Source organism: Anguilla anguilla, chromosome 7 (genome assembly GCF_013347855.1).
Source record: "Anguilla anguilla isolate fAngAng1 chromosome 7, fAngAng1.pri, whole genome shotgun sequence".
In the NCBI taxonomy this organism is placed as follows: Eukaryota; Metazoa; Chordata; class Actinopteri; order Anguilliformes; family Anguillidae; genus Anguilla; species Anguilla anguilla.
In genome coordinates, this window is record NC_049207.1 from 531,977 (window position 1) to 551,263 (window position 19,287).

Consider the following 19,287-nt stretch of genomic DNA (forward strand, 5'->3'; position numbering starts at 1 on the left):
GTGGGGGGTGGGGCCAGGTGAGGGGGCGGAGCTTGGAGAGGGGGCAGGTTCAGGTGGGGGGTGGGGCCAGGCGAGGGGGCGTGGTCAGGTAAGGGGGTGGGGCTTGGTGAGGGGGTGTGGCCAGGCTGGGAGGTGGGGCCAGGCGAGGGGGCGGGGTCAAGCTGCTGCTCTGTGCAGTGTCAGTATGTGCAGTACTGTATAGCACCTTGTGCGTCGTGCAGCCCTAGTGCTGGGCCTTAAAGACAATGTGTTAGTCAGCCATAGTGCCTTCTGTCTCCCACACCCCCAAAAGCACTTACCCTGTCCCCTCTGCACCACTCTACACTCCCCAAGAGCACTTACCCTGTCCCCTCTACACCACTCTACACTCCCCAAGAGCACTTACCCTGTCCCCTCTGCACCACTCTACACTCCCCAAGAGCACTTACCCTGTCCCCTCTACACCACTCTACACTCCCCAAGAGCACTTACCCTGTCCCTTCTACACCACTCTACACTCCCCAAGAGCACTTACCCTGTCCCCTCTACACCCCCCAAGAGCACTTACCCTGTCCCTTCTACAGCACTCTACACTCCCCAAGAGCACTTACCCTGTCCCCTCTATACCACTCTACACTCCCCAAGAGCACTTACCCTGTCCCTTCTACACCACTCTACACTCCCCAAGAGCACTTACCCTGTCCCCTCTACACCACTCTACACCCCCCCCCCCCCCCGCACCCTGGCCCGCCCTCCTCTCTAAACCCACCCCCCCCTCCCCCAGCCCGCCCTCCTCTCTAACCCCCGATCCTGCGGTAGCTGTTCTCGTCCCATCCTGTGATTTCACCACTCACCTGTGTACCCGTCAGTAAGGTGTCTGTCTGTAGTGAGCCTGACCCGTCTCCCCTGCTCCAGCCCCTCCCAGCAGCACTAAGGGAAGGAAACAGAACGGGTCTTGAGGCCTTTCTAGCGTTTCATTTTCAGATTTGATGTTTGAGCTCCTCGTCTCATAATTATCATCATTTTTGGGATAATAAAACTTGTCTTTTGAATGTTGTACAGATAGCACTAGAAGCCTTGTGTTTGAATGAAATTAGAAACCCAGCCACTGCACCTTGCTGACCTCGCCCACCTGACTCCACCCCCTGGGTGCAGGGGGTTCCCACCTGACTCCACCCCCTGGGTGCCATGGTCAGCATATTCACTGTGCTTACATTATATTTTACAGCAAAGCAATATTGTTTATACAAAAATAGAAAAATTTGTTGTTTATTTTATACAAGATATTTTACGATGCATCACTTATTTTTTGGATTGCAGAAGACAATTTATAATACACTGTAGGATATTAGCGTGCGTTAGTGGAGTGAAACGGATGAATGGATGTGGTTATGGGGGAGGTGACAGAGAAACAGAAGATATTTTAAGGAGGGGCACAGGAGATGTGTTGGGAGGCAGGGGTTTGGGCGGGGCAGTGGTGCTGTGCTGGGTTTAGGCTCCTGTGTAGCTGACTGCCGGTGCAGTATTGGATCTAATCTAACATGTAGTGACTAACATGAAACTGTGGCCAGAACCAATAAAGACTTTCTGAAAGTACGTCTGGTAAGTCTCCTCTGTCTCATTCCTCCCTCACTGATGGCTCAGTTCTCACACTGGAACAGAGCCTTAACAGATACCAGACCATGGGACCCATCCACACACTGGAATAGAGCCTTAACAGATACCAGACCATGGGGCCCATCCACACACTGGAACAGAGCCTTAACAGATACCAGACCATGGGGCCCATCCACACACTGGAACAGTGCCTTAACAGATACCAGACCATGGGGCCCATCCACACACTGGAACAGAGCCATAACAGATACCAGACCATGGGACCCATCCACACACTGGAATAGAGCCTTAACAGATACCAGACCATGGGGCCCATCCACACACTGGAACAGATCCTTAACAGATACCATACCAGGGGGCCCATCCACACACTGGAACAGAGCCTTAACAGATACCAGACCATGGGGCCCATCCACACACTGGAACAGAGCCCTAACAGATACCAGACCATGGGACCCATCCACACACTGGAACAGAGCCTTAACAGATACCAGACCATGGGGCCCATCCACACACTGGAACAGAGCCTTAACAGATACCAGACCAGGGGGCCCATCCACACACTGGAACAGAGCCTTAACAGATACCAGACCATGGGGCCCATCCACACACTGGAACAGAGCCTTAACAGATACCAGACCAGGGGGCCCATCCACACACTGGAACAGAGCCTTAACAGATACCAGACCAGGGGGCCCATCCACACACTGGAACAGAGCCTTAACAGATACCAGACCAGGGGGCCCATCCACACACTGGAACAGAGCCTTAACAGATACCAGACCAGGGGGCCCATCCACACACTGGAACAGAGCCTTAACAGATACCAGACCATGGGGCCCATCCACACACTGGAACAGAGCCTTAACAGATACCAGACCATGGGGCCCATCCACACACTGGAACAGAGCCTTAACAGATACCAGACCATGGGGCCCATCCACACACTGGAACAGAGCCTTAACAGATACCAGACCAGGGGGCCCATCCACACACTGGAACAGAGCCTTAACAGATACCAGACCAGGGGGCCCATCCACACACTGGAACAGAGCCTTAACAGATACCAGACCATGGGGCCCATCCACACACTGGAACAGAGCCCTAACAGATACCAGACCATGGGGCCCATCCACACACTGGAACAGAGCCATAACAGATACCAGACCATGGGACCCATCCACACACTGGAATAGAGCCTTAACAGATACCAGACCATGGGGCCCATCCACACACTGGAACAGATCCTTAACAGATACCATACCAGGGGGCCCATCCACACACTGGAACAGAGCCTTAACAGATACCAGACCATGGGGCCCATCCACACACTGGAACAGAGCCCTAACAGATACCAGACCATGGGACCCATCCACACACTGGAACAGAGCCTTAACAGATACCAGACCATGGGGCCCATCCACACACTGGAACAGAGCCTTAACAGATACCAGACCAGGGGGCCCATCCACACACTGGAACAGAGCCTTAACAGATACCAGACCATGGGGCCCATCCACACACTGGAACAGAGCCTTAACAGATACCAGACCAGGGGGCCCATCCACACACTGGAACAGAGCCTTAACAGATACCAGACCAGGGGGCCCATCCACACACTGGAACAGAGCCTTAACAGATACCAGACCAGGGGGCCCATCCACACACTGGAACAGAGCCTTAACAGATACCAGACCATGGGGCCCATCCACACACTGGAACAGAGCCTTAACAGATACCAGACCAGGGGGCCCATCCACACACTGGAACAGAGCCTTAACAGATACCAGACCATGGGGCCCATCCACACACTGGAACAGAGCCTTAACAGATACCAGACCAGGGGGCCCATCCACACACTGGAACAGAGCCTTAACAGATACCAGACCAGGGGGCCCATCCACACACTGGAACAGAGCCTTAACAGATACCAGACCATGGGGCCCATCCACACACTGGAACAGAGCCCTAACAGATACCAGACCATGGGGCCCATCCACACACTGGAACAGTGCCTTAACAGATACCAGACCAGGGGGCCCATCCACACACTGGAACAGAGCCTTAACAGATACCAGACCATGGGGCCCATCCACACACTGGAACAGAGCCTTAACAGATACCAGACCATGGGGCCCATCCACACACTGGAACAGAGCCTTAACAGATACCAGACCATGGGACCCATCCACACACTGGAACAGAGCCTTAACAGATACCAGACCATGGGGCCCATCCACACACTGGAACAGAGCCTTAACAGATACCAGACCATGGGGCCCATCCACACACTGGAACAGAGCCTTAACAGATACCAGACCAGGGGGCCCATCCACACACTGGAACAGAGCCTTAACAGATACCAGACCATGGGGCCCGTCCACACACTGGAACAGAGCCCTAACAGATACCAGACCATGGGGCCCATCCACACACTGGAACAGAGCCTTAACAGATACCAGACCAGGGGGCCCATCCACACACTGGAACAGAGCCTTAACAGATACCAGACCAGGGGGCCCATCCACACACTGGAACAGAGCCTTAACAGATACCAGACCATGGGGCCTGTTCTCACACTGGAACAGAGCCTTAACAGATACCAGACCATGGGGCCTGTTCTCACACTGGAACAGAGCCTTAACAGATACCAGACCAGGGGGCCCATCCACACACTGGAACAGAGCCTTAACAGATACCAGACCAGGGGGCCCATCCACACACTGGAACAGAGCCTTAACAGATACCAGACCAGGGGGCCCATCCACGCACTGGAACAGAGCCTTAACAGATACCAGACCAGGGGGCCCATCCACGCACTGGAACAGAGCCTTAACAGATACCAGACCAGGGGGCCCATCCACACACTGGAACAGAGCCTTAACAGATACCAGACCATGGGGCCCATCCACACACTGGAACAGAGCCCTAACAGATACCAGACCATGGGGCCCATCCACACACTGGAACAGAGCCTTAACAGATACCAGACCATGGGACCCATCCACACACTGGAACAGAGCCTTAACAGATACCAGACCATGGGGCCCATCCACACACTGGAACACTCTGACTTTCTTAATATAGGAGACGTACCTGAGTGGGGAAAGCCACTACCTAACCGGATAACTGAACAAGGCAATGTTCCAAGCATGAAAGGCCGAAAGTCAAAGCTGTTATTGTGGTGAACGGTGGTCCCATCAAACATTAATGTGAGGAGTGTAAGTACTTCTGCAAGAAACTTTTATTTTAAACTTTTTGCTCACTCATAACAAATTATGCTTTGAAAAGCTTTTAGATCAGGGATGCCCAATACATTGATCGGAGAGGCGATGCTGGTAGATCACTGTGTCATTTTAAAAATGTGTCTAATTCTTCCCGTTTTCATCACATTTCCCTACGGCTTCTGCTTGACTGACAGGTACAACTGATTGACGTAAAATGTGGCCAATCAGCTGTTGAGAACTGTGTTACATTAAGCATGTCCATTAATTTGTGGTATGCAATGTAAATGTCCAATATTTTATATGGGGCAAAGCAGTTGTGGTGACACGATAAATCAGGTCCATTTTAGGCAGGGAATTTCACTATAAATATCAGAATGATAATGGTGTGAATCTAAAAGCTGGGATTTTGTCCAGATATGATATTGGTGTAATAATTTTACATTACAGGTTTCTATACAATTTGGCTTATATTTTTAAATTGATAGTAACAAACTTGGCCAATGCAACTGACAGGGCAATCATGGTGGTGACATGATCTGGTCCATTTTAGGTTTTGCTTTCAATATCCGATGGACAGGGGTGTTTTAAATTTAAACTGGGATTTTCTCTGCCCACAAAGGATGCTGGTCTAATAATTTAACTTTCATGCAAATACAGCTAGCCTACAAATTGTAGCTACTTGATTTTAGAAATAAAAATGACACAGATGGTACTGGAAAACAGTCTAGTTAAGCTAGTAGCTCTGCCCAACACTAGACATAGAACTCTAATACACACACACACACACACAAAATGCTGGCTAGTGGTTGTGCGCAGTATTATTAAGTAGACTCAAAAAAGAAATAGGTGGATTTACTAAACAAATAAAACTGTTGTATTTGCTTAATAAAATTATAGACATGTTCTATGCAATTAAGTATATGTGACGTCTTAAACTGAATTAGTTTGTCCTACCATTCATAATAATGTTGCATGCAGCCACTGTCCAACGATTCTTTCTTATTTCTCTGGTTACACTACCACCCCACAACCCTCCTTAGTATTTTTGCTTTATGCAAAACAAATATCCTAAAAATGTGTATTTAACATCTGTAATCAAACAAAATGTATAAACTGTCCATGGCACCATTGCTGTAAATGAACTCACTTATGCATAATTTTCAAATGGGACTCACCATTTTTACATCAGAACAGGGGTCTAAGATTTTTAGGTGTCCAAAACCTGTTCACAAATGTGTACAATGTTTATCGTCCATTACACCTTATGATGGTTTAAGATGAAATATTGATATCATACACAAAATACAAAAGTTTGCATTGTGACACTGAGGAAGACGTGCATAAATATGTAATAACTCATCTTGAGTTTTTCTGTACTCTACAGTATGCATTTTGTTGCATGAGGACGATGCAACATTTTACAAACTTTACTATTCTCCAAGGGAAACTTGGATGAGTGAATGTGAATGAGCCGAAGTGAGAAGTGAGCCCATGGTGATACCAACACCCCACATAATGTACAAAAAGATTACAATAACATAATATTCCACCGTCAAAACAATGTTGGCCATGTTCTAGCTCCGTGGAAAATAAAAGCATCAACTGTAACACGACTGAGCTACCTGCGAACATTCAGTGTGTGAAACGCCCGCATTAGAGAATACGGCAAATCTCTCGAGACAAAATTTCATTGTGAGCGGTATGAATTTTAACAAAGCAGGACACAGCAATCTAGCATGCAAACACTGCCCATGGTTCGCTAAAAATGCCCTATACTAACAGCTAAGCTCAGCCTTTCAACTATGCTGAGCATATTTAGCAAAAGATAACATTTGTCTCTTACGACCAATACGAATATAACAATATCAAAAATGACACAACATAAATATGGAAATGTTACAAGCAGTAATACGCACATTTTCGCCATGTTCGTCTGCCTCCTCGCCGACTTCATGTTTCCTCCTCCTCTTCTGACCCACTTCCCAAATTTGCTTTAGTCAATGAGTTGACAAAATTAGTAAAATTTTCCAAAAACAGAAAGAATAAAACAATTACGCCTCAGCAAGTGTTTGTATAATACTGCATAATCTTACGGTTGAATGCACAACATGTGATTGCAGGAGGATCTCAACTGTTGTGATAAAATTTACATTACAGGCATTTGGCAGACGCTCTTATCCAGAGCGACATACAACAAAGTGTATAACCATAACCAGGAACAAGTGTGTTGAAAAACCCTAGAGAGAAGTACCGTTCCAAGGGCAGGGAATAAGCGCTAGTTCAACTTGGACCCTGTAGGTTAAACTGATTAACACTAACACAAATGAGAACAGCAACAACGCAGTCTATGCAAAAATACAAGCAGTAGTTAAGACGAGTGCATTAACTAAGTCACCTACGAAACAGCTACCCAGTTACAACCCTAAGTTTACAGTCAATTTAGAGAGATTAAATTAAATTAAAATTTAAACATGCCATATAAATTAATCAAAAAAGAACAAACTGAAAACAGGTACAGCAGTGTAAATTGCAAATGGGGTTTCACAAGTGGCTGTAAATACCTACCCCTGCTTTCTATTTGCGTGTTTATTTTTTAAACAGATAGTTCAAGACCATAAATGACCATTGGAATCTTGTAAGGGACATCTTTACATTAAAAACCAATGGTAAAACTGTATATTTGTACCACATTTAGTTGCAGATATTGATCATAGAATTACATGGTATAATTCCACAAAACTTCCAAGTTTATTTTGCTATTCAGTGAGCAGCGTTTTCACCACTGTATTGGCAATAACCTTCAGGTTATTGTTAGCTTTATCTTGTTGCTATGAAATAATGTGAATTTTTGGTGGTGAAAGACTATTTTTATTAACTCCTAGATAGATGCTATTGTCCAAGGAGTCACTCTAGTTGCAGATGAGACTGGGTGGGGGGGTGCTTGTCAAATGGATGAACTATACTACAATGGTGACCCTTAGAAGCTCTGTATTTTACGCAGTTCTCTGTGTATTATCCACAAATAAAACTAGGACACAGAGCCTGTTGTTTCTATTCAGTTTGGTTGCAAAAGCCCTGAATATCTGAGCTGCCAGAGATCTGGTCAGCAGAGCAGGGGGCTTTCGTGAAGGGGCAGGGCAGTGTAAGAATGACATCCTTGTGAAGTACAAAGAAGAAATGCAGTGGATGGATCCTCCAATCAGAGAGCAGAAGGAAGAGGCGGGACACAATCTTGAGCATCTCTCATTTACTGCACCAATCACACGTTAGAACAGAAGAGCAGAACACGGTCAGCCGCAAAAACAACAGAAAAAACTAGAAAAGGAAGGGAGAGAAACAAGGTTGTGTCCCAGACTGATTCAATACTGTGGATGTCATCAAAATGCCAAATGCACAAAAAGATTTTTTTTCCTTTCCTCATTGTATGTTTGGATGAAATACAGTATAAACGTTTTTACATTAATATCAATCTGAAATCATTTTTTTCTAACTTTGTCAAACAGCTATTTTTTCTATACAACTATACACTCATATAGCTGTAGAGAAAAATATATATAGAGGTCTCATTTCTAAATTCCAGGTACAAAAAGGGAAAAGGTGAATCTGATGGTAAGTTATCCTGCTTCCTGCTTCCTGCTGCAGCCATTCACGATGCCCAGGTGTTCAGACAGAGCAGCTCAGGTGTGCAAATCATCTCCTGACTGCTCCTCTCTCTGCGTGGAGACCACTGCTCCACCCGAGCGATCAGTGACTGACTGAATGGAGATGACACTGCTGCTCCACCCAAGTGATCAGTGACTGAATGGAGACCACACTGCTGCTCCACCCGAGTGATCAGTGACCCGAATGGAGACCACACTGCTGCTCCTCCCGGGCGATCAGTGACTGAATGGAGACCACACTGCTGCTCCTCCCGAGCGATCAGTGACTGAATGGAGACCACATTGCTGCTCCACCCGAGCGATCAGTGACTGAATGGAGACCACACTGCTGCTCCACCCGAGCGATCAGTGACTGAATGGAGACCACATTGCTGCTCCACCCGAGCGATCAGTGACTGAATAGTTGAGACCACACGCTGCTGCACCACGCTGGGCATATCCATGAGGGCCTCCGAGACGGTGTGCTGATCAGTGCACTGAATACTGACACCTGCACCTCACTGCCCCTGCCAGAACACATCTGATTGGGTATCTTCTGCGTGAGGCTTGCAGGAAGTGAGCAGGGGGGGTCCAGGAAAGGAAGGAGTTGAATATGCAGTCAGAAAATGCTTTGATTTGACTGTTTTTTTTTCTTCTTTTAAATAGTCATCTTTTGATAATAAGTGCTCTAAATATTATTTTGGGATAGAATCTGATGGCAAAAGAAGCAGAAGAAAGCTGTGACATTTCCAATGTATCCATCCGTCCATCATTCCGTCTGTGTTGGCTGGCTTTGCTTTGACTGGGACAGACGGACAGACTGAGAATTTGGGCAGAGAAGCAGTCCTCTTTCAGTGCCTGCGTGCGGCTCCTAAATCTGGGGGGGTGGAAGGAGGCCTCTAAGCAGGGAACAGGTGACATGCAGCACAAGGGGGGGGGGGGGGGAGAGTGCTGGTTTACAATCTGCATTAGGTTCCTGTCCTCTTTCATCCCTCACTCCCTCCATTTTCAACCTCTTTCATCTGTCGCCGTTCCTGGATAACAGACAGCAATGTTGCCAGTCAAATCTTCAAGGGGTGTGTGTGTGTGTGTGTGTGTGTGTGTGTGCGCGCGAGTGTGAATGTGTGCGTGCATGTGTGTGAGTGAATGTGCGCATGAGCGTGTGTGTGTGTACGTGTGAGTGTCGGTGTGTGCGTGCGAGGGTACGTGTGTGTGCTTGCATGTGTGCACGAGTATGAATGTGTGCGCTCAAGTGTGTGTGTGCACGCGTGAGTGTGTGTGTTTGCGTGTGTGTGCGCGAGTGTTTAGGAGGACATGCACTGCACATGGTCAGCTCCAGCATCCTCTTCATCGGAGGAGTCTGCTGAACTCCAGGACTCATCGGTGTCTCCATCTCCCCCAGCTTCTCCCCGGCGACTCTGAGAGAAACCAGCACACACTTCTGTCACGTTACTGAGGCAAGTAACCAGAGCACTACACACACCACACTGTGGGGACTCGACCAGGGCACTACACACACTGCACTGTGGGGACTCAACCAGGACAGTAAACACACCATGGGCCAGATATCCACGACAGACACTGTGGGAACTTACTGAGGTAGCTACCATAAACTGCTCTATAAATAGCACAGATGCCTGTAATCAGTGTACCGGTGGCAATATTGACATTACAGCAGTAACACTATTGATACTGATACTGGTATTGCAGTAACAGCATTGATATTGCTATTGCTATTGGTAACAGTATCAATATCGAAGACTGTATCAAGGCTGATACTGGTAATAGTACTGATGATGGTATAAGTATTGATAATGGTATTGGTAATAGCACTGATACCGCTATTGGTAATGGTGTTGGTATTGGAGTAACAGTATAGAACCTGCTACGGTAACTGGTAACAGTATCAATGTTGATGTTGGTACTGGTATTGCTAATGGTACACACTGGTTCTGATATCGGTTCTGGCATTGGTACCGGTTAGTGGTCCTGGTACAGGTCCCGGTATTGGTACTGGTTCAAGTATTGGTATCGGTATTGGTACTGGTTCAGATATTGGTTCAGGTATTGGGTCTGGTATAGGTATCGGTATTGGTACCGGTTCAGATATTGGTTCAGGTATTGGTACCAGTTCAGGTATTGGGTCTGGTATAGGTACCGGTATTGGTCCTGGTATAACTACTGGTATTGGCTCTGATATTGGTACCGGTATTGGTCTCTTACCCTCTGTATTCTCCTGTGCCTCATATGCCTCATGAGGAACCAGAGGAGCTGGGTGTCATACTGATCTCCATGTCTCATGCTATCTTCATCACGCTCACGCTTGTTCTTCTTCATAACCTGCAGAGAAGCAACAGCAGCATCATCACCACCTTCATCGTCATCATCAACATCACCACCACTGTTAGCATTATTCCCACCCCATTGTCATCATTAAATTTACCATCACTACCATTATTGTCATCACCTTCATCTTCATCCCCACTCCATCACCATCTTCATGACCACCACCATCACCACATTACCAGTAAACAACTCCACTATGACTGCACCAAATGCACCAGCACAATCCCGCAGGGTAAAAGTACAGCGTGAGTACACAGAGTACAGTGTGAGTAAGATGAGAGTACAGTGCGAGTAAGAAGAGAGTACAGTGCGAGTAAGAAGAGAGTACAATGTGAGTAAGCTCAGAGTACAGTGCGAGTAAGCTCAGAGTACAGTGCGAGTAAGCTCAGAGTACAGTGCGAGTAAGATGAGGGTACAGTGTGAGTAAGCTCAGAGTAGTGTGAGTAAGATGAGGGTACAGTGTGAGTAAGCTCAGAGTAGTGTGAGTAAGATGAGGGTACAGTGTGAGTAAGCTCAGAGTACAGTGTGAGTAAGCTCAGAGTACAGTGTGAGTAAGATGAGGGTACAGCGTGAGTAAGCTCAGAGTACAGTGTGAGTAAGATGAGGGTACAGTGTGAGTAAGCTCAGAGTAGTGTGAGTAAGATGAGGGTACAGTGTGAGTAAGCTCAGAGTAGTGTGAGTAAGATGAGGGTACAGTGTGAGTAAGCTCAGAGTAGTGTGAGTAAGATGAGGGTACAGCGTGAGTAAGCTCAGAGTACAGTGTGAGTAAGCTCAGAGTACAGTGTGAGTAAGATGAGAGTACAGTGTGAGTAAGATGAGGGTACAGTGCGAGTAAGCTCAGAGTACAGTGTGTGCGGTACGCACCTCTTTCAGGCCCTTCAGTGCAGTGGGGGTCTCGGCGGTGGGGGCCCAGAGTTTCACATCATGGTCCAGCCCACTGGTGGCCAAACCTGGCAGGTGAGGGTGGGGCTCCAGGCAGTTCACCTGGATGAAGGAACAAAGCGCATCAATTACATCAAACCTTTTTACTACTCTCTCTCCCTCACACCTTTACTCCTCCCTCACACCTTTACTTCCCTCTCTCTCTCTCTCCCTCACACCTTTACTCCTCCCTCACACCCTTACTTCCCTCTCTCTCTCCCTCCCTCACACCTTTACTTCTCTCCATCTCTCTCTCCCTCCCTCTCTCTCTCCCTCCCTCACACCTTTACTTCTCTCCATCTCTCTCCCTCACATCTTTACTTCCCTCCCTCTCTCTCACTCTCTCCCTCCCTCACACCTTTACTTCTCTCCATCTCTCTCCCTCTCCCATTCTTCCCTCCCTCTCTCTCACCACTCCTCCTTTGTCTCCCTCCATGTACTGGACGATGTGAGCGGAGTTCTTGTCCCACAGGTAGATGTGTCCGCAGTCGCTGCCGCTCACTACAAACTCGCTGCAGGGCCCGAAAAAGTTCACCCCCTTCACTGTGGAACAGAGACAGGCAAGTCAGCCTATGCCACGCCCCTCCAATAAGCCCCCTGTAGTCTTATTAAACCCCAAATTACCCCCACACACCCTTTTGCGGGCCTCACCTGTGGCGTTGTTGCGGTGGCCCTTGTACCTCCGGCAGTAGTCGGCCCCGTCGCTGTGCTGGGAGTTAAACAGGTAAATGTCCTCATCATTGTAACTGGCCAGCAGCTCTGGGGAACACAGACAAGGGAGAGGGAACAGAGAGACATCCTGAAACCGTGTGTGTGTGCTTGTGTGCGCGTGCGTGCATGTGTGTGTGTGTGTGTGTGTGTGTGTGTGTGTGCGCGTGCATGCGTGCGCGTGTCTTTACCTGTGCCATCGTGGCTGTACACCAGGCAGGTGATGTTGGTCTTGCTCTCACTGGACAGCAGGTGAGACGGACAGAACTTCTTCAGCACGCCGTTATTATCATTCTCACTGATCTTCCTCTGGTCATACACCCTGCACACAAACACGCGTCATACTGACATTCATCTAATCCACAGGGGCTGCGCGTGTGTGATTGCACGCGTGTGTGTGTGCGTGTGTGCGTGAGCGTGCGCGCTTCTGTGCGTGTGTGTATGTGTGCGTGCGTGTGTGTGCGTGCGTGCGTGCGTGCGTATGTGTGAGTGTGAGAGTTAGCATATTTACTTTTTTTCATTCCATTTTGCTATTTTGTTACAGTGGCACATGCACACATTCACCTTTTACAGACAGGGTTGGGCCCTGTAACGAACCGTGAGTACGCTCTGCACTAATGTTCATTAGAGAAGGAGAATGAACAGCCAATCTGTGAGTCGCTCCAAAAGCAAAGCTGAGTTTCCCCACCCAAAAGTGCTTCATGTGAAACAGTGATAAGGACCGCCTCCTTCATAGCAACACTTCATATCCTTTCTCCAGGCAAGTTATAGGAAAATAATCAAAACCCTCTCGACCAATCAAAATCATGTTGTCATCCAAATACATACTACAGAAGGAACCAATCAGAGAGAGGAACTCACCTGACATACTGGTCTCGCCCGCCCACGGCGAAGTGGTGGGTGTTGGCTGGGTTCACAAAGATGGTGTAGAGCCCCACCTTCTTCTCTCCTTCCTTCACCACCACCAGCTTACTGCAAGTACAGTACAGTCAGCATAGTATAGTACAGAATATAAGAGAATAGTAGAGTGTAGTTATAGAACGGTATATCAGAGAATAGTACAGTGTGTAGTATAGAACGGTATATCAGAAGGTAGCCTCTGATACTATACTACACACTGTACTAGTACAGTGTGTAGTATTGTACAGTATATCAAAGAAAAGTACAGTCTGTAGTACATCAGAGAATAGTACAGTGTGCAGTATAGAACGGTATATCAGAGGCTAGTACAGTGTATCAGAGTATAGTACAGTGTGTAGTATAGTACAGTATATCAAAGAAAAGTACAGTGTGTAGTATCAGAGAATAGTAGTGTGCAGTATATTATGGTATATCAGAGGATAGTAGTACTAATGAGCCTTAAACCACCATGCTGCTGCCAGGTATGCAGTAGATACTACAAGCATTGTTTCTCCTGATTAATTTTCCTGTTGAACTCAATGGAAAAAATATTCAGGAGAAACAATGCTTGTAGTATCTACTGCAAATCTGGCAGCAGCACAGTGGTTTGAGGCTCATTTGATACCTTTGACCCTTGATGACTTAAAGCCATTTAGCCAACAAATGTGTTCCATACTGTATCAGCATAATTTACAGCTGAATCTAGCCCCACCCCCCAATTCCCATAGAGATCCATTCAAATGCAAAGAGTTTTTGTATCGCTTGTAGGACAACCTGAAAATAAGATATCTAGACTCTGATGATTTTGAAAGGTCACAGACATCAGGAAGTCATGGCATGCAAATGATATGCAACCAAATACAAAACATAACTCTTATTTGACATTATGTTAATTTGTCTACTGTAAAAGTGAATTTCCCGGTTTCTAGCTTGTCCCCAAACAGTTCACTGCAGCAAAAGTAAACAAATGGTGGCACAGGAGGTCTCAGGGGTGCATTTGTTTAAATCTTGCTAATTTTCTGACCAATGATTTGTTGTTAAGACCATTAAAAGCTTAATTTTTTGCCATTTTGGGCTTGGCCCATTTTTTTGCCCAGGAGTGTAGTACAGTATAGCAGTGCAAAGTGAAGTATGACAGGGCGTAGTACAGTATAGCAATGCATAGTGCAGTATGACAGGGCGTAGTACAGTACAGCAGTGCGTAGTGCAGTATGACAGGGTGTAGTACAGTATAGCAGGGCGTAGTGCAGTATAACAGGGTGTAGTACAGTAGAGCAGTGCGTAGTGCAGTATAACAGGGCGTAGTACAGTAGAGCAGTGCATAGTGCAGTATAACAGGGCGTAGTACAGTATAGCAGTGCATAGTGCAGTATGACAGGGTGTAGTACAGTATAGCAGTGCGTAGTACAGCGTTGAGACTCACGTGGCGGGCCGATCCAGGCGCAGGTCGATGCCAAAAACCACGGCGTCCTCACCAGCAGATAAGAAGGAGCAGGGGGAATCAGGCTCCAGAGCCAGCTACACGACATGATATATATAAATGAACCAATCAAACTACATCGCTCATCACAGACATTACCAATCAAACAATTGCGTTCATCACAGGTATTATCAATCAAACCACAGCGCTCATATTAGGCATTCCCAGTCAAACCACAATGCTAATATTAAGCATTACCAATCAAAACAGTTCTCGTATTAGGAATCACCAAACGACAGCACTCATCTCAGGCATTACTAATCAAACCACAGTGTTCATATTAGGCATTACCAATCAAACCACAGCACTTATCTCAGGCATTACTAAACAGAAAACAGCATTCACAGTAATTACAAATCATACCTGAACCCCTCACACACACACGCACACGCACACACACACACACACTCTCTCTCTCTCTGTCCTACCTTGTGGGCGGCACCCTTGTGCTGAGCCACACGCTTGGTGTTTTTGCAGCGCTGAGTAGCAGAGAGTTCAGCCACTCTGATCTGGCCGTCTCGCGCACACATAGCCAGAGTAGAATCACCACTGTGCGGCAGGAACTTAGCCTGGGGTGGAGAACACCAAACCTCAAAACACTGCATAACGCATAACTCACTGCACCCCTAAATCACTGCACTCGGAAACCACTGCACCCCTGGCAGGTTGTGCTCACAAAGCCTGTGCTGCCTATGCTCACAGAGCCTGTGCTGCCTATGCTCACAGAGCCTGTGCTGGCAGTGCTCACAGAGCCTGTGCTGCCTGTGCTCATGAGCCTGTGCTGCCTGTGCTCACTGAGCCTGTGCTGGCTGTGCTCACTGAGTCTGTGCTGGCAGTGCTCACAGAGCCTGTGCTGCCTGTGCTCACAGAGCCTGTGCTGCCTGTGCTCACTGAGCGTGTGCTGGCTGTGCTGGCAGTGCTCACCGAGCCTGTGCTGCCTGTGCTCACAGGGCCAGGGCTGGCTGTGCTCACCTGAAAGACGTTGCTCTTATGGCCGCTGTGGAACTCCAGCGTTGCGCGGCGCCGGGCCCAGTCCCAGATGACCACGCGCAGGTCGTCGCTGCCGGAGGCCAGGCGGGTGCCGGACGGGTTGAAGTGCAGCGTGTTGACGCAGCCGGTGTGCCTCTCCAGCCGAGCCTGCAGCTCCAGCCTCTGGACCAGGCCCCGCGCTCCACACACCCGCTTCACAAACTGCGCGCCCCGCCCGATCTCCCGCGCACGCAGGGAGGGCACCGCCCGCCAGGCGGGCCCGCCCAGCTCCTGCAGCTCCGCCCCCAGCCACGCCTCCATGGCCTGCTCATCCTCCTCCTCTTCCTCCTCCTCTTCCTCATCCTGGTCTTCATCTTCATCGGAACTGGAGGAGCCGTGAGCAGGCCGATCCTGCTCCCTCCGCCTCTTCCTCCCCTCTCTCTCTCCACCCCGCACTCCCTCGCTCTCCCTCTCCCCCTCCTCCGTCAGGGAGTAGCGCCCACTGCCGTCCATGCTGTCCGTGTCCTCCTCCTCCAGGGCCAGGCTGCTGTCCCGCCCCGCCCCCAGCACCGGTGTGGGCGGGGCCTCTGTGGGTGCGGGACGGGGGGGATAGAGCAGTGCAAGAAGTCTCTCTTTTCCTCAGTGCCTACACATGCTCATCCCAAAACCTTCACAGCCAATGTGATGCCTGCATAGTCTTACACTAGAGTGCAACGCCACGCTAACATAATCTTACATAACAGTCTATGTAGCGTTGGCCAATCTTGCACTAGGGTCAATGCCTGGCTAGCAGTCTTACCCTCTAAATGATGCAACCTGGAGGAGAGGCACATATACCTGCACTTGGGTCTGGGTGTCCATCAGTGGTGGAGGGGGGAGTAGGGGGGTCTCTCTGTCCTATTCCATCCGAGTCTTCTGAGCCTAAGAAGAGAAGGTTAGACAGATAAATATATACACATATATATATATATATAGAGAGATAGAGAGATAGAGAGAGAGAGAGAGAGAGAGAGAGAGAGAGAGAGAGAGAGAGAGAGAGAGAGAGAGAGAGAGAAAGAGAGATTATGTTTCTGCTTTCAGCGCTTCATCTAGCTGGTTTCCAGAGAGCAAATTTCTCACCGGGTCTGATAGAGGACTTCCCCTCGCGGTCAGCCATCGTCTTCTGAGTCCCTCAGTACCGAGGGCAGCCTGTGGGGGGAGACAGAAAGCCTCATTTGCAATCAACTCAAATGTCACTCAGCCAAACTCATTTAATAACAAACTGATATGATCCGTTTGTAATCATAGCGTGGAGTAGCCTGATTCCCCATTTATAAACACGTTATAACTCTATAAATACATAATTAAAAGTTAAAAGCTTCACAATATAGCGAATAAGCCGTGCTAAATAAAGCAGCTGTTCGGTATTTGCTTGCACCGCAAGCCGCTATAAACCGCGTGGAGCACTATAAATCACTGCAATCGCGATGGATACAAAAATAACGCGAGCAACCATCTGCACACTCAGCCAACGTGATAACACGAAATAGAGTCCCTGTTGTAATATTCGCAAACTAGCTACCTTCGTGTCAGCGCCGTGAAACGTCTTCACCGTAAATGCACAACCTAACAATCTTCGTCAGGTGTGACTCAATTGTCTGTAAGGAAGTGCGTTAAGGTTAGCTTGTTAACATGCTACATTTGATCATTAGCTTGTTAATAAAACAGCAAATGACGCAAGATAGCTGGCTAATCCCAGCTGCTCGTGGGCAGCAAGCGGTTAAAGACGGATTGTTCCGCCAGCTCCACTACCGTTCGCATCTGGAGATTAAGGACAAGCTGAGGCGAAGTACAGGACACTAAACGCGCTAAAGAAACTAAACTAGAAAAGTACAATATCGACGTCTTTAAAAATAGCGAGCCTGTTAGCTGCGCTATACGACAGCAGCGCTCGCTAGCCACTTAGACAAATGTCTTGCTACGTTGTTGCGTATTCTTGTTAATTTCTCCAACATTTCAACATTATTGTCAAGTTCCGTAACAACTGCACAATTCAGCTACACGCATTGTTTTAAAATACCGTCGTATTTCCCAGTGAGTTAGCACGGTTAGATAACGTTTGACTTCGTAGTTTTTGTACGCTAGCTAGCAAGCTAACGTGTAAACGCTGTCACCTCCAGTAGGCCCGCCGACTGTCAGCTAAATCCTAATCGTCGGTGTCAATTTCTAATCCCGACAAGAACCTCAGGCTCCTCGAACCGGCGGTCTGCAGTTTAGATTTCTTGACATCAGGGTCGTGTGCTTAAAGCGCATGCCAAACAAAGCAGAAAGTGTTGCGATTTCCACAGTACTTTCTGTTTATGTTTTGATGGTTCTCGTCGCCTTGTGTTTTTTTTCCTGAAGATTCTCCTTCCAGTGCCCAATCAGCGATCCTCTTTCCGGAAGTGCGTTTACATAAGCGCCTCTGGGAGTTGTAGTTATCTCCAGTCTGCTCATAAAGCGTTCTGATTTTATGTTATAAAATACGTGTGGTCTTGGGGAAATAAACAATTTGATAATACCATCCATCCATCCATCCATCAATTATCTAACCCGCTTCTTCCTAGTCCGAGTTCTTTGACATTACATTTGTATAAAATAATATGATTAGAATTTATAAGATCTGTAATCTTCAATTATACCGACATGTGAGTAACTTCAGTTACCAGCAACACCCTTATTTGTTTTGTTAAGTACTAATTAAACGGCCGCTGAAATGCAGATAAATCACCCTTGCGTATTGTTGGTTAGATACCCAGGCTCGTGGCACTGTGCTTGCACACTGCGCGACTGCGCGCTACTGTTGCATGTCAACAACCAGTGTCGTGAATTACTGTGCCTGCTATTGCGCACTTTGTTCACTGGGAGGCGGTGTTGCACATAATTTACGCACTAGGGTCCATAAGCGGAATGCTGCAGGGTCAACAGTAAGATGCATTATACATGCCGCTGTATTCCCCGGCATTTAGCGTATTTGCCATATACACGTCAAAACATCCAATATTTCATGGTTAGGGAATACTAACAGTTTCTCTGCCGATTCGGACATGCGGTGAGCTTGCATTCAGGAAATATGTGAGCCAATACGTTTTAAACGCACATATGTACTGCATTTTTTATTTATTTTTTTGTAGACAGTGTTTTGATGTGATTTATGTCACTTGACACATGATTCTCACTCTCTCACACACACATGCACACACTCATAAATCACAAAAATACACATTCGCGTGTGTACACAAACACAATACACAATGCGAGAACTTAATGGAATTCCACTGACATAACATAAACCAATGCATAACATAACTGCGTCCACACATCCCCACACCCACACATCCACACGCCCACACACCCATCGCGCCCACACGCGTCGACATTGATTCTGGATAATAGTGCCATAAATATCCACAATAATAAATCCAGTCCAATCTCCAGGCACTGGGTGATTTCCAGGGCTCCCCCTGCTGGTTAAAACCAA

The 19,287-nt window shown here is 47.6% G+C and overlaps 1 protein-coding gene across 4 annotated transcripts; it reads right to left on the reverse strand.

Annotated features, from left to right (window-relative positions):
- Positions 1-8,055: 8,055 nt before the first annotated feature.
- dcaf8 (DDB1 and CUL4 associated factor 8) lies at positions 8,056-18,560 on the reverse strand. Of its 4 annotated transcripts, XM_035424516.1 has the most exons (14): positions 17,942-18,196; positions 17,350-17,425; positions 16,908-16,976; positions 16,626-16,709; positions 15,792-16,375; positions 15,248-15,388; positions 14,763-14,857; positions 13,301-13,411; positions 12,631-12,761; positions 12,383-12,490; positions 12,144-12,274; positions 11,675-11,794; positions 10,688-10,804; positions 8,056-9,882 (listed from the first exon to the last, which is right to left on the reverse strand). In XM_035424516.1, the coding sequence occupies exons 3-14, from the start codon at positions 16,942-16,944 to the stop codon at positions 9,769-9,771; spliced, it is 1,773 nt and encodes a 590-aa protein (XP_035280407.1). In that variant the 5' UTR covers positions 16,945-16,976; positions 17,350-17,425; positions 17,942-18,196; the 3' UTR covers positions 8,056-9,768. The 4 variants fall into 4 exon arrangements, with proteins under 4 accessions (XP_035280407.1, XP_035280409.1, XP_035280408.1 ...); XM_035424518.1 differs by lacking the exons at positions 17,350-17,425; positions 17,942-18,196 and adding an exon at positions 18,538-18,560; XM_035424517.1 differs by lacking the exon at positions 17,350-17,425 and having other exon boundaries at positions 18,119-18,222.
- Between the last annotated feature and the right edge of the window lie 727 nt (positions 18,561-19,287).

What these genes read in the sequence shown, in the direction of transcription:
- dcaf8 (XM_035424518.1), bottom strand. Translation starts at nt 16,944, where the DNA reads ATGGCTGACCGCGAGGGGAAGTCCTCTATCAGACCCG. An exon ending in CGCCTGGATCGGCCCGCCAC is followed by an intron (nt 13,412 to 14,762) that starts GTGAGTCTCAAC and finishes CTGTACTTGCAG; the next exon opens with TAAGCTGGTGGTGGTGAAGG. An exon ending in AGGGAGACAAAGGAGGAGTG is followed by an intron (nt 11,795 to 12,143) that starts GTGAGAGAGAGG and finishes TCCTTCATCCAG; the next exon opens with GTGAACTGCCTGGAGCCCCA.